General features: G+C 44.0%; 1 protein-coding gene across 1 annotated transcript in view; it reads left to right on the forward strand.

Annotated features, from left to right (window-relative positions):
* The window catches only part of LOC148503040 (cyclic nucleotide-binding domain-containing protein 2-like), a 338,546-nt gene that overhangs the window by 51,117 nt on the left and 273,486 nt on the right, over window positions 1-13,943 (forward strand). Inside the window, exons 4-5 of the mRNA XM_088449036.1 lie at window positions 9,939-10,050; window positions 13,551-13,625. Of these exons, the coding sequence (XP_088305162.1) occupies window positions 9,939-10,050; window positions 13,551-13,625 (187 nt within the window). The remainder of the gene's footprint in view (window positions 1-9,938; window positions 10,051-13,550; window positions 13,626-13,943) is intronic.

Below are 13,943 nucleotides of genomic sequence, written 5' to 3' on the forward strand. Positions count from 1 at the left end.
CAAGCAGCAAAATGGATGCTTGATCTTGAGGGTTCCAGTGAAGCTTTTCCAGGTTTTTGGATTACCCATGGAATGGTATAGGGTAACACCGTTTCAAGATGATGTTGCCTAGCTTGATAAATAGAGTATACACCACAGTCCCAATAGCAGGCTATGGTGACTTGGAAACCAACAAAAATACCCACAGGCTGAATATGGTGTACAGTTTTGGGCACTACGATGTAAGGACATAAGTTAATTTGAAACAGTTCCAAGACTAGAAAATTCATTAACAAAGGGAATGGAAGGGACCAATTCTAAAGATAGGATAGCATAATCACCATTGTTTCCAAATAGAAAAAAATGTGTCATAAAGGTGACCTAATTATCATCTATTAATATATCCAAGGTCAATACAATAATTTGTTTAACATTCCTTCCGTATCGAGTCCCACATAGAGGCCAAGGGGACATTAATTGTGAATGGAAGAAGAACAGTTTCACCATCAGCATAAGAAGTTATTCTTACTATCATACTGGCGCGTTTCGTTTGGCCATCCTCAGGGTCACTGCAATTAGAATTTCTGAAAGCTTGAACTTCATTGGCCTGTGTATCTTTGTAATCTTTACTAACTTTGTGTAGTGGACAAAAACATGGAAATACTAATATAAAATCACATACTAGAGAATTGGGCAACAAATGAGTGTAACAATATCTGGAATCATGCAGAAGGGATGTAGCACCATTCTTCCACAAGAGAGTCACTCAGCTGACACCAGGTGAACTTTCACCTCAGTGTCATTCCAGAATAAACGCTGGATTGCAATTAGATCTGAGGACTGAGAAGGCTGTCGCATATGGATGACGTCAGGGTCATCAAAACATTGGCTGACCACATGTGCTGAATATGTGAATGAGCACTGTCCAGGCAGACACCCAACCCAATCTGTAGCAAGGAATGAAATGCTGCGGCATGGGGAGAAGATGATCACTATGTACCTTTAGGTAGAAATTAGCAGTGACTTTGTCTTCTAAGGGAATGACTGGTCTCTAATCATGCCAGGAACCACCTTAACTATTGGAATCAGGCACTCAGGGCTGCAAAGTACATTGTGGTGACATCACATCTCATCTGCTAATCAAGAACATGGTGAAGACCGATTCATCCTGCCCATAACACTGTCCTTCACTGTTCAGTAGTTGACTACCTGAGCTCCCTATATGGAATACTTTTAGTATCCCGACAGCAGGGATTCCAGCGGTCAGAATGCCAACATTGAAATACCAACACTTATCGGAATACTGCCACTGGCATACCGACCACTTGGATCCCGAAGATATGTACTGGGGTTAGGGGGAGGGTTGGCGTTAGGGTTAGAGGTAAGGCACTAGAGTGAGAGTTAGGGTTAGGCACTAAGGGGGGGTTAGGTTTCGGGTACAGGAAGGGGGAGGTTAGGGTTTAGACACTTGGGGGAGGTTATGTTTAGACACTGGGAAGGGAGGGTTAGGGGTTAAGGTTACTTACCTACAGGCGTTGTGATGGTAACCTGGTCCGGATGCCGGCATCGGGAATCTGACCGCTGGGATCCCGTACCCATCCCCTTTGTACAAGTGCAAGTACATATTCAACTCATCTCATATGTTTTTTAAAGGAAAGTAAGACAGTATAGCATACCTTCCAACCATTCCGCATTTGTTGGATTAGTCCCGATTTTTGAGAACTGCCCCATTCGTTTCGATTTGTGAGTGGTTTGGGAGAGATGTGGCAGTGTTTCACCCTGTGGAGACAAGTGTCTCCATAGAGTGCACTATAAAAAAAAAAAGTTTAAAAATAAAAAAAAAGCCCACCAGAAGCCATCTTTTTGCCATGGTCAGCCGGTCAAGACCTCCAATGTAAGGAGATTCAGTATTGTATAGTTCCTAGTAAGCTAGTAGCATACCTGATCTGATCTGGGAAACGAACATGAAACGGAGTAATCTGCATCACTCATCAGACCTCATTGCCCAGTTGTGATATCCAATCCCCCCCATCTAACAAGTCACTGACCTTGGTGTTCCTGCATTGTGCACCAGCTTAACAGTGTACCCCAAAGCAATTACTGATCATTTATGAATGGACACCCTGGTCCCTTAAGCCGTACTGGGATGATGACCTTCGCTCTCGGGAGGGAGCTAAAACTACTGCCTTCATATCTGAAAAGTAGTTTTACATTTTCTAGGTTTATCTCTTCTTTAACGTCAAAGAGGTTAATAATAGGTTAATTCCTGCTTTGAAACTAAGAGCCAGAAGGTTTGTAATATTTCCAGCAAGCCCTAGCATTTGGTTGGAGCGGGAATTCATTTCTAACACATTCTTCCACATAATAAATTCTACGTAATGAAAACACTCGGATTTATAGCAAAGGGTTGCTGACGATTTTTTACGGTATATAATATCTGTTAAACTTCTGAAAGTTGGAGTTATAATGTGCTTCTGAAGTTAAACAAAAATACTACGCTCACAGTAAAGACAGTATTTGCAAGTTTTATGAAGGGGATTTTGCGTTACACTGTAGACGTGGTATAAGGTGGGGGAAATTGAAGGATTTATATATTCTCTTTGCTGTCTCAGTGGAATATTTTCACACATGTGGATTACGTTAGCAAGTTGCATTACTTGAAATGTCTAAAACATGAAGATAACGTACAATGTAAGACACAACAGAATGGAGCTGATAATTTGTTGTTTGAGGCTGCAAGATTTTACACTCAGCTCTGCAAAGCTTCAAAGTCAGTATCACCAGTGCGTCTTAACACGTCTATTTCAGACGCGGGCATAACACTGCTCTAAAAATGTGTTAAACTTATCTGAAAGCCCCCAAAGAAGGGAAAACTTCTGCAGCGTAATATCTTACAGGAAACATGATGCAGCCTGTGTGTTCTTCATGATGAATTTTTCTAGTCATTTTTTTTAACCATTCTATATAAGTCAAAGAATTAATAAAAACACAGGGTGTCATTCTGAGTTGGGAGAAAAGCAAAAAAGACTGTGCAACTAGACAAATCATCCTGCAATGCAAGGGGGTGTAAATACATGTATTTATTTGGGTTTTTTATTGCATGCAGGGTAAATACCGGCTTCTTTTGCATGAAGCCCACAGATGCTGGACAGCTTTATATTTACGTTCTAACTTAAATTTGAATTTGGGACACACGCCCCTCTCAAACCTAAATCTTTCTGCACAGTTAGGGGCTTATCCTGAGGTGGCACAAAGATGCCCACTGTCAGTGTCTGTATATGCTGAAATATCGATTGGTGCATTTTTGGATGGGCCATTGATTACATTGGATGTAGTTATAATACAGACGCCTGGGAATTAGGACTGAAGATAGGCGTCACTCTAAATCCAGATGCCTGTCTTTAGCCCGACAAAGGAATCCTGACAGACGGCTTCCCGAATGAAGGTAAGCAGGGACAGGGAAAGCATTAGCCGCGGGGTAGGGGGGAAGGTTAGGTTTAACCCTCCTCTCTTCCCGGTGGCCGGCAGCTGACTGACGTGGCTGGCCAGCCACCGGAGCATTAGTAGACTCCGTTCACTAGAGTGTGCCCGGAGTCTACTGCGCATGCGCAGAACACCGGAAAAATGGCCTCGGCGGCCATTTTCCTGTGTTCTGAACAGCGCTGACACCTGAAGCGGGACCACGGACAGGTAAGTTTAAACTAATATAAGTGCAGGTTGTGCGGTGCGGGGCTCCCTGGACCTGCACCCATTATAGATACACCACTGGGCACCCCCCGGGGAGAGTTAGGCTAGGGGAAGGGGGGTTAGGGTTAGGCACCCCCAGGGGGAGGTTAGGTTTAGAGTGCGGGCGCGGGGGGATGAGGTTTAGCCACCCCCGGGGGAACTTAGGCACCACCCCGGACACCACCCTTAGACACTACCCCGGGAGTGTTAGGGTTAGGGGGGAGAGGGGTAGGGATAGGGTACTTACCTTAGATGTTGGGATTCTGACTCTTCGACTTTCTGGCGTCAGCATTTCACCCGGCGACTATGTAGCCGCCGGGATTACATACCCAACCCGATCACACCATCCAGAGGCAAATGCAGGATTTCTAGAGGGGGGTTTCCAAATGAATGATTTTACAGAGAATGTGACCACCCATGAAGAGGGCATAATTAGCACTTAACCAGCTATCTTCTGGCTCATACAAAGTGCAGTGTATGTGTGCAGCATTAATTTAGTGCAAGGATGAGGCTAGTGGCAGCCCAGCAGCTTCCGGAGTGCGGGGCTCGACAACAGCATGATGGTAATCAATGGCGTGACAAATGTCACACCCCCAAAACATCACACAAAGGGGCATGGCCTAGGGAGCACTACCTCCACGATGCTACTGCACTACCTCCATGATGCTACTGCACTACCTCCATGATGCTACTGCACTACCTCCATGATGCTACTGCACTACCTCCAAGATGCTACTGCACTATCTCAACGATGCTACTGCACTACCTCCATGATGCTACTGCACTACCTCCATGATGCTACTGCACTACCTCCATGATGCAACTGCACTACCTCCACGATGCTACTGCACTACCTCCACGATGCTACTGCACTACCTCCATGATGCTACTGCACTACCTCCATGATGCTACTGCACTACCTCCATGATGCTACTGTATTATCTCAATGATGCTACTGCACTACCTCCATGATGCTACTGCACTACCTCCATGATGCTACTGTACTACTTCCATGATGCAACTGCACTACCTCCACGATGCTACTGTAACACCTCCATGATGCTACTGCACTACCTCCATGATGCTACTGTACTACTTCCATGATGCAACTGCACTACCTCTACGATGCTACTGCACTACCTCCATGATGCTACTGCACTACCTCCATGATGCTACTGTACTACTTCCATGATGCAACTGCACTACCTCTACGATGCTACTGCACTACCTCCATGATGCTACTGCACTACCTCCATGATGCTACTGTACTACTTCCATGATGCAACTGCACTACCTCCATGCTGCTACTGCACTACCTCCATGATGCTACTGTACTACCTCCATGATGCTACTGCACTACCTCCATGATGCTACTGCACTACCTCCATGATGCTACTGTATTATTTACATGATGCTACTGTATTATCTACATGATGCTACTGTACTACTTCCATGATGCTATTGCACTACCTCCATGATGTTACTGCACTACCTCCATGATGCTACTGCACTACCTCCATGATGTTACTGCACTACCTCCATGATGCTACTGCACTACTTTCATGATGCTACTGCATTACCTCCATGATGCTACTGTACTACCTCCATGATGCTACTGTATTATCTCAATGATGTTACTGCACTACCTCCATGATGCTACTGCATTACCTCCATGATGTTACTGCACTACCTCCATGATGCTCTAACCTGTTAAGCATCTGAACTGTACCAAGATCGCTGCCATTTGGTCTTCTGCGCATGCCTGGCACCATCTTGTTCTGTGTATAACACCACAGTGGGACACAGACGTGCCCTTGGGAGACCCTGTGATATTCCCAGAGATACCTGCCACCAGAGCATACCGCTACCTTATATACTGTATGCACTGCTCCCAATATACATCACTGACTAGTGACTTGTTTGTTCCGCTCAAGCTTCGGTCCATCCAGATACAGAGTGTATGTAACAGTGAGTACGGCTGTACAGACACACTGCTGCACAACAAACCACACTACTGGTTAAGTCCTGAGCTGTTTAGTGCATTTGAAGTTTCCCCTGGTGTATACTATTGACTCTGCTTACCTTACCACCAAGAAATAGTACACACATATCAACAAGCATCAGTTATAGAACTTGATCCAATACGGACTGCGATTACGCACGCAATCGGCTAATTGTTTCGTTCAGCGCATGTATATGCATTGCAGTGCGCGTGTGCGTACCAGCCACTGTGATCGCAGTGACTACGCAGACCCAATGCAGAGTGATTAACAGGAAGTGTTGTTTGTTGGTATTGAGGGAGGCAATAATCGGTGAAACGCAGGCGTGCCAGTGCGTTTGAACGCCGTTACAATGGCGTGCATAAATTATCCACTGCGATGCCATACGCAGCCTGAGGCCTGACAGCGTGCGCTGAAGTTACCATTTCTGAGTAAGGTCAGAGTTTGTGCAAGTGTGCGTGAGGCTGCGATGGTCCTCAATGTTACCGATGGTTTTGCAGTCTTGCTAAACATTACGGATGTGTGTAAGGTAAGGTGGGCATCCCTATGTTGTACTGCGATGGCATAGCGACAGCAATGGATTAGCATACTATCGCAATTGCGATCCGTAGTGAATTAGGCTCATAGTACAAACTTGTGGCACTACAAGTTTCAGCATGGATGCACTTCTATCATGAATAAATAATTATGGCCTCAATTAACATAAAAAAACATTTAAAAAATAAAAAATGTTACTATTTTTTAACATTATTGCCCCAATAATAAATGAATCAAATGATTATGGCCCACAAGATATTTTATTTTATATTTTTAGGGGCTCCTTAGTTGAGTATTAGATTGTGGCAAAGTACAGATTGAATCTCCCATATCCAAATATTCTGAAATACGGAATATTTTTAGCATGACTGAGAAAGTGAAGCGTTTGCTTTCTGATGGTTCAATGTACACGAACTTTCTTTAAAGCACAAACTTATTAAAAATATAGTATAAAATAACATTCAGGCTGTGTGTATAAGGTGTATATGAAACATAAATGAATTTCATGTATGTACACACACTTTTTTTGATGCACTAAATTATAAAAAATATAATATAAAGTTACCTGCAGGCTGTGTGTATAAGGTGTATATGAATCATAAATGCATTCTGTGTTTATATTTGGGTCCCATTCCCAAAATATCTTATTATGGTATGCATATATTCCAAAATACGGAACATTCCGATATCCAAAATACCCCTGGTCCCAAGCATTTTGGATATGGGAGACTCAACCTGTAATACATATGTACAGTATAATGTGACTCTTTGTCATGTTCTGCCCAGACAGACAGAATACAAGGCTACAGATTCAATACTCTGGCCAGCCAGTCAGTTTTTTCCTGGCGATTATCCGATGGTTAACAAGTCGCATGCTGCTGTTACGTGACGAGTTGCATCATGGGTCTGACAGATTGCTGGAGGCATTTTGATTCGCAAATCTATGTACATATTGGCGTTATTAATGCAAGTATGTACCCAAGAAGCGGTGTGAAGTACTGCATCCATAATGCCATGCATAGTACATCCCTGTCCTGTGTTTGAAAAAATGACAGGAGCTGATTCATTGGTACTTTATCTCTCACCAATGCTTTGATATATCTCCTCCAAAGTACCAACCAATCAGCTTGTACAGATGTGTCCTCTTGTAGCCTTGCCCCTGCTGTGGCAAATGGCAACACGCATGCCGCAAAAAACGTGCCCATCATCGGGCACGTGCGCTGTGTTGGCTCCCGTGAGCCATAGGATCGCATGGTGTGAATTCCCCGGCAGCGTGACATACTGTGCCGCCTGTAGCTAGTCACCTTGCATGATGCGTGCGCACTATTGTCGCATTGGTGGCCACGATGTTAGAGGACACATCTGTACCTGTCATTGTTCAAACACAGTCTGTAAAATGACAGTTACAATCTTATTGGTTGGTAATTTATCTCTCTCCACGTTATCAGTCTCCGAGGTTTGATAGATCTCCCCCGTAATATTTTGAAAATCTTTGTGTAAAACTGAAAAAAAAAATTTACGGTTTCTTATTAAATTATATTACAAGACAATAAAAAAAAATGTGTTTTTTGTTGCTCAGAATATGGTATAGAAGGGAAGCAGTATACACAGCAATGACAGACCACAATCTAGACAGTCCCTTTAGTAATAGTGGGGGCAATGTGCTTTTCCCGAATGGTGCATTGCATCTGTCAATGTCCCCACTTTCTCCTCAACTCCATAGAGCTGTGCAGGAGAATTGGCAGCATAGAGCAGGGCATGACAAATTTTTCTAAAATCTAGGAGCCAGGATGAAAGTGTAGGAGCCAGATCACTGTCCTCCCCCAAAAAATTATAGAAGTGCGTGAGGAGCACAGCTCTGTGTGTTATGCAACTGTTATACAGTACACACTATACTAGTCCACAAAATGGTCACAGTTGAATGGATACAGTAAAATTGAGGCACCCTCACTGCTCTGCACAGCTCCTCTGCTCCACCCCCCACCCTCCAGTAATAACTGACCACATTTCACATAAAATAATGGTGCCAGAAAGTACAACAAAACTCCCCTCCGCTCGTGGTTACACCACTATCCCTCTGAAGCCGCTCCGCAATCCCTGGCCACGCATAGGGCCTGATTCAGACCCACTCGCGAGCGGCTGTCCGCTCGCAAGTGGGTCGATGGTGTGCACTGCGCATGCGCACGACGGAGGGCGCTCCGTCGTGCGCATGCGCGAGACGAGACGAGCGAAGGACTTTCCTTCGCTCATTGTGTCTGATCAAAGGGGGCGTGCTGTCGATGTTGATTGACAGCACGCCCCCTTTGGTGGGCGTGCCGGGGGCGTGCCTGCCAGACGGAGGCGTTCCCAAGGGAACGCCTACCGTCAGAACCGGCCCCACTGGCATCACTAGTGATGTCAGTGGGAGTGATTTTGGCTCTGATAGAGGCAAAATCACTCCTGGCCTTGCGGTTGAGAAACTCAACCGCAGGCTTCTGCTCGCACTGGCGATGGTCGCGATGGTCAAGACCATCGCGACCATCATCCTGCACGCTCGTATAGGCTGTGGGTGGTGACCCACAGCTATACGAGCGTCCAGGAGGACGCTCCATATTTATGGAGGTGGGCCCTGATTCAGAGCGAGCGCTCTGGTCAGAGCGTCCGGCTCTGAATCAGGCCCATAGACCCTACTACCGGAGAGCTCTGTGCAGCAGGACATAGGAGACAGCAGACAGCTGGGATGTACAGGAGGATCAGCACAGACTGGGACAGACAGGAGGGATCAGAGCAGGCCAGGATAGAGAGAAATCGTGAGTGCAGGCCGGGATGTACAGAGGCACAGTAGTCACCGCAGGCGACACTCAGCACATGCACTCCTGTGCATGATATGAACACCGCAATACTATAGGCATGAATCTCCGCGGGAGCTGATGAGGATCTGCTTCCTCCCACACTGCAAAATCTGGTAGCCAGGCAGCAAAATCTGGTAGGCATGGCGACCTGGCCCCCGGGATTTGTTGAGCCCTGACATAGAGGGTGCTGTAATGGGCATACATTAGCCGTATGTTGTGGCGATGTAGCTTGCAGTAATGACCTCTTGCTGAGTTAGGGCACCAGGGTAATGTTTGCCTGAACCTAATGTCACCATCATTATCAATGATCCAAGTTCCTACCAGCATAATGTCTAATCGTCAGGCAAATACCACTGACAGACACACCCTCTCTTCCAGATTTAGGGGTCTATTTACTAATCTGTGTTAGGAGATAAAGTGAACAGTGATAAGGTACCAGCCAATCAGCTCCTAACTACCATTTTTCAAACACAGCCTGTGACATGGCAGTTAGGAGCTGATTGGCTGGTACCTTATCACCGTTCACTTTATCTACTAACACAGCTTAGTAAATAGACCCCCTAGATGGTCAGTCGGCCCTGGATGTAACTGACTTTTGCCCTGTTTACTAGCACATCTCACATACAATAGTAAAATGCATCAAAGTATGTCTTATGTGTTGCAGACCTTGGTTTATTCATGGGAGAAGATAGGAATGACTGATTCCATTCAGCCTCCATTTGTAGGATATTCTGCATTCTTTCAAGATTGGAAAATAAATGATTTGTGTTGATGCATGGAATACACTGTCTTCTCACTCACTGCCTCCCCAAATACAGTATCATATGTAACCATGACGGATTGTCCTTCTTTTCTGTTGTGAAAGAGACTATGCAGCATCAAGAACTGAGCCCATATCCTTCAGCGAGTACGTCGGTTTTGAGACAGAGACGGAAAACCTTCTGTTCGACCGTTCTCTCTTCAAGGCTAAAATGGAGGTACAGAGTAAATCATGATAATCAAATAATATCGGATGTAAATAAATAAGAAATGTAAAAGTGTCACATCATAAGAAAACAATATACAGTAATAGGGATCATTGAGGATTGTGAAAACATTAGTGTGCAGTGTATCTTACAGAACTGTCATCACTGATGTGCAACAGGACCTTCCCTTTCCACGGGTCACGGAGTACTCACTGGGGTGAACTAGACTGTGCATAGTGTATGTCACGGAGGGGTGTGTGTGTGTGTGTGTGGGGGGGGTATAGTCCATAGCCCGGTGGGGGTGGGTGGGGGGTTCGATTCCCACCACAGCCCTACCTGTGTGGAGTTTGTATATTCTCCCTGTGCTTGCGTGGGTTTCCTCCGGGTGCTCCGGTTTCCTCCCACACTCCAAAAAATATACTGATAGGTTAATTGGCTCCCCACAAAATTGACCATAGTGTGTATATGTGTGAGCATGTGGTAGGGAATATAGATTGTAAGCTCCACTGGGGCAGGGACAGATGTGCATGATAAGATATTCTCTGTAAAAGCGCTGCGCTATATAAATGACTGGTAATAAAATAAAATAATAAAGTCGCAAATACTTAAGGAGCTGATAAAATGTGATAGTAGGCGGCACATGTACGTTTTGCTGCCAGATTAAACAGGCTTACGACGTCACATAAGCAGTGCGGCGGCACGCTCTGCTGTATGTGAATAGTGAGAACACTTATTATAAGTACTAGAGTATCAAAGAATAGACTATAAAATATGGTGCGCAAAACCTGCTGCCTCCGGCCTAACACAAAAGAGGAGACTCACTTATCCCCAATAAACACAAAATGACCCAAAAAAATTATTGTGTAATCGGGTGGCGCTGGATATTCAAATGTGAAGATATAAGACAAATGGTATGGTACTTAGGCCCTCATTCAGAGCCGTTCGCTATTTGCGGTCGTTCGTTTAAAAACAAGGGGTGGCTATTCAAATGATCCGTACGCACATTGCAGTCTGTTCACACCTCTAAGTCTGAACGAACGAGCAAAACATACGCTCGTTTATTTGTTAAAAACGCCCCCTGGCCGCACGCATCCTACGTCATGTTCGCTATTTATTAGATTAATCGAGTACATCGACCAGCGTATGAACTGCTCGCTATTCTTGTGGTTGGTGTTTGCTACCACAAATTTGCGAGCAGTTCTGGCTCTAAAATAACCCAGTGACGTGGTCAATGACGCTGCTGTTTTAAATATACACACCCATAAAACGCCCGTTTTGACCTTTAAGCACGCCTGCGTTCGGATCTCCACTCCCCATTTTCAAGCACCTTCCCCTGTTACCACCCACATACGCCTCATTCTGTCACTCAAAATAGCAGGCACTCGCTATATAGCGTACAAACGATTTTCGACCGCACTGACTGGTTCGCGCATGCGTACTAAAAAGCGTACGCATGTGCAGATGTGCAAACATCGCTCGGAACGAGCGTACTGCCGCTAACGAGCGGCTCTGAATGAGGGCCTTAGTCCTTATTGCAGATCCTGACGTATGTCCCCTTATATGTAGAGTTCTCAGGGTCTCCAAACGTTATCCATTTAATACATGAAAAAGAATAAATACAGAAAAAACTGTCTTAAGAAAGCTGGTAAGTATTCCTCAAAGTGTCTATATATTATACATAAGGGGAAGTAGCATAATTCTATTAGTTGGTCAGGTATAGTGGGAGCGTACCCCGATTCACGTTCAGATAAATAAATGTTATCCCCAAAAGGTTTCTTTGTCCCTTCAGCTCATTAGATATTCCAAATTGGTTTTCTATATTTTTGTAGTATTCACAAAGAGGGTGGGGTCATGCGTACCCTACTCGCGTGGTAAATATCCTGTGTTCTGCATATAAAGGTTTCTTTAAACCCACTTTCCACATGGATGAGTACACGGGAGCGCATCTTCCGGGTAAATAAGTTTGGGCCCGCTCTGTCACAGGATCTATCATATGGAGATAAATCACAAGAAAAACTTCGGGGACAGTTAAAAGAAACCTTTATATGCAGAACACAGGACACAAAACATACCATTTGTTTTATATCTTCATATTTGAATATCCAGCGCCACCCGATTACACAATCATTTTTTTTTTTGGTCACTTATAAGTACATTACATGAAGTGTGCTGCGCGTTTTGCGTGTAAACGCTTTTAAAGTATATAACATATGAGCCCATTTATCAATGAGTTTTATCATACACAACGAGTGATAAAACTTGTTGTGTATGATTATAGTTCTCCAGCCAATCAGCTCCCAACTGTCATCTGTTTGAAAAGTGACAGTTGGGAGCTGATTGTCGTGAGCACCATTTATCATACAAAACAAGTTTTAAAACTTGCTGTGTATGATAAAACTCATTAATAAATGAGCCCCATAGTCAGTTATTGGATCTTGGTCTGTCACGGTCAAAACGGCAATAATGATAAATACATTTTTAAGAGGCATGGGCCTGATCAGATTCTCACGCAAAGCCTTTGAGTACTAGATAATAGCTACGGATTTCCGTCTGGATTTAGTGGCGGGCAGATCTTTGTGGCTGCACCGTTCCCTTACATCCATTTGCGAAAGCAGACGGCATCACTTTCAGTGCGCATTTGCCCCGGCCATTTCCCGAGTGCAAGAGATCCACCTGAAGTCATAGGATTTTGGCATATGCGAACCTCAGAACAGACCGCAATTCAGTCTACAGTTCCGCGACACACCCGTGGCAAACTTATGCTAAGAGGGAGCACCCAGTCACCACCCAGTTACACATACACTAATACAATATTTAGGTGAAAGTTTTAATACCTTGGTTTTTGGTATGGTATTTACTCGTATATTTCAGCTTGATAAACTGATCATTATTACCACTGTCCAGAAACGAATTTAAAGGCAGGAAGTCTGCTATGCATAGGAAATTAATTTTTCCTCCACAATTTGGGAAGCTATAGTAATGTATCTTTTTATGAACTGGTCCTGTTTTTTACACCCCTTCTGTAATGTCACAATGCTAAAGATCCATAACATCTATTTACCATCGAGTGAAAGTTAATTTCAATTTATACAAACAAATCATGTCCTCAGACCCGGCACAAACAATTACTTTTATCAAAGCTATCATTATTTCAGCTAATTTTTTTTTTTTGAGAAATATAAATTTAGTTTAATTGTAATTGTGTTATAGCCGGGTCTCTCTTTTCTGTTGATTTTCTTTTTACTTCACTTTCTACATCATATCCCCCCCCCTCCTCACAAAATAGCTTTTCTTTTATTGTTTTATCAGCTATGACAGGTAATTACTTTAGTAATTAATTGTTATTTTTGTTTTAATTAGGGCTTCAATCCTAAATTATGCCCCTCGTTTGGGACCATACTTTGATTTTACAGCCTCAAAAACACTATTAAATTGTTATACTGAATGTTGTACTAACATATACAGTATATATATTTATTTTTCAATCAGTGAATTATTGTATCTCTCTGCAGATGGTTCTCAGTTCTGAAGCGAAACAAATACTATCCAGCCCACCAGTTAAGAGGACAGTAGAAGAGACAAAGGTGGTAAGTGTATGATATGAATATCTATATAATAATCGAGAAAGTGTGTGTGTTTGTCCGTCTGTTTGTCCTTTATGCACAGCCAGAGTTCTGTACCTAGCTCCACCAAAGTTGGCGTGGTGGTGTAGTTTGACCAGGATTAGGTTTTTGGCTATGTTTGGCATGGAGGACTACATGGTGCCCACCAAGTAGGCTGGGGAGTCTCTGATTTGAAATGTTTGGTATATGCAAGTTTGCTCAAGTCTTCTGGTACCTAACACTGCACTGATCTGAAGGCACAGGCTGCTATGTACCAGTGGGGGGCAGGCAGAGCTCCAATGG

This window comes from Taudactylus pleione, unplaced genomic scaffold (genome assembly GCF_031769625.1).
Source record: "Taudactylus pleione unplaced genomic scaffold, aTauple2 ptg000478l, whole genome shotgun sequence".
In the NCBI taxonomy this organism is placed as follows: Eukaryota; Metazoa; Chordata; class Amphibia; order Anura; family Myobatrachidae; genus Taudactylus; species Taudactylus pleione.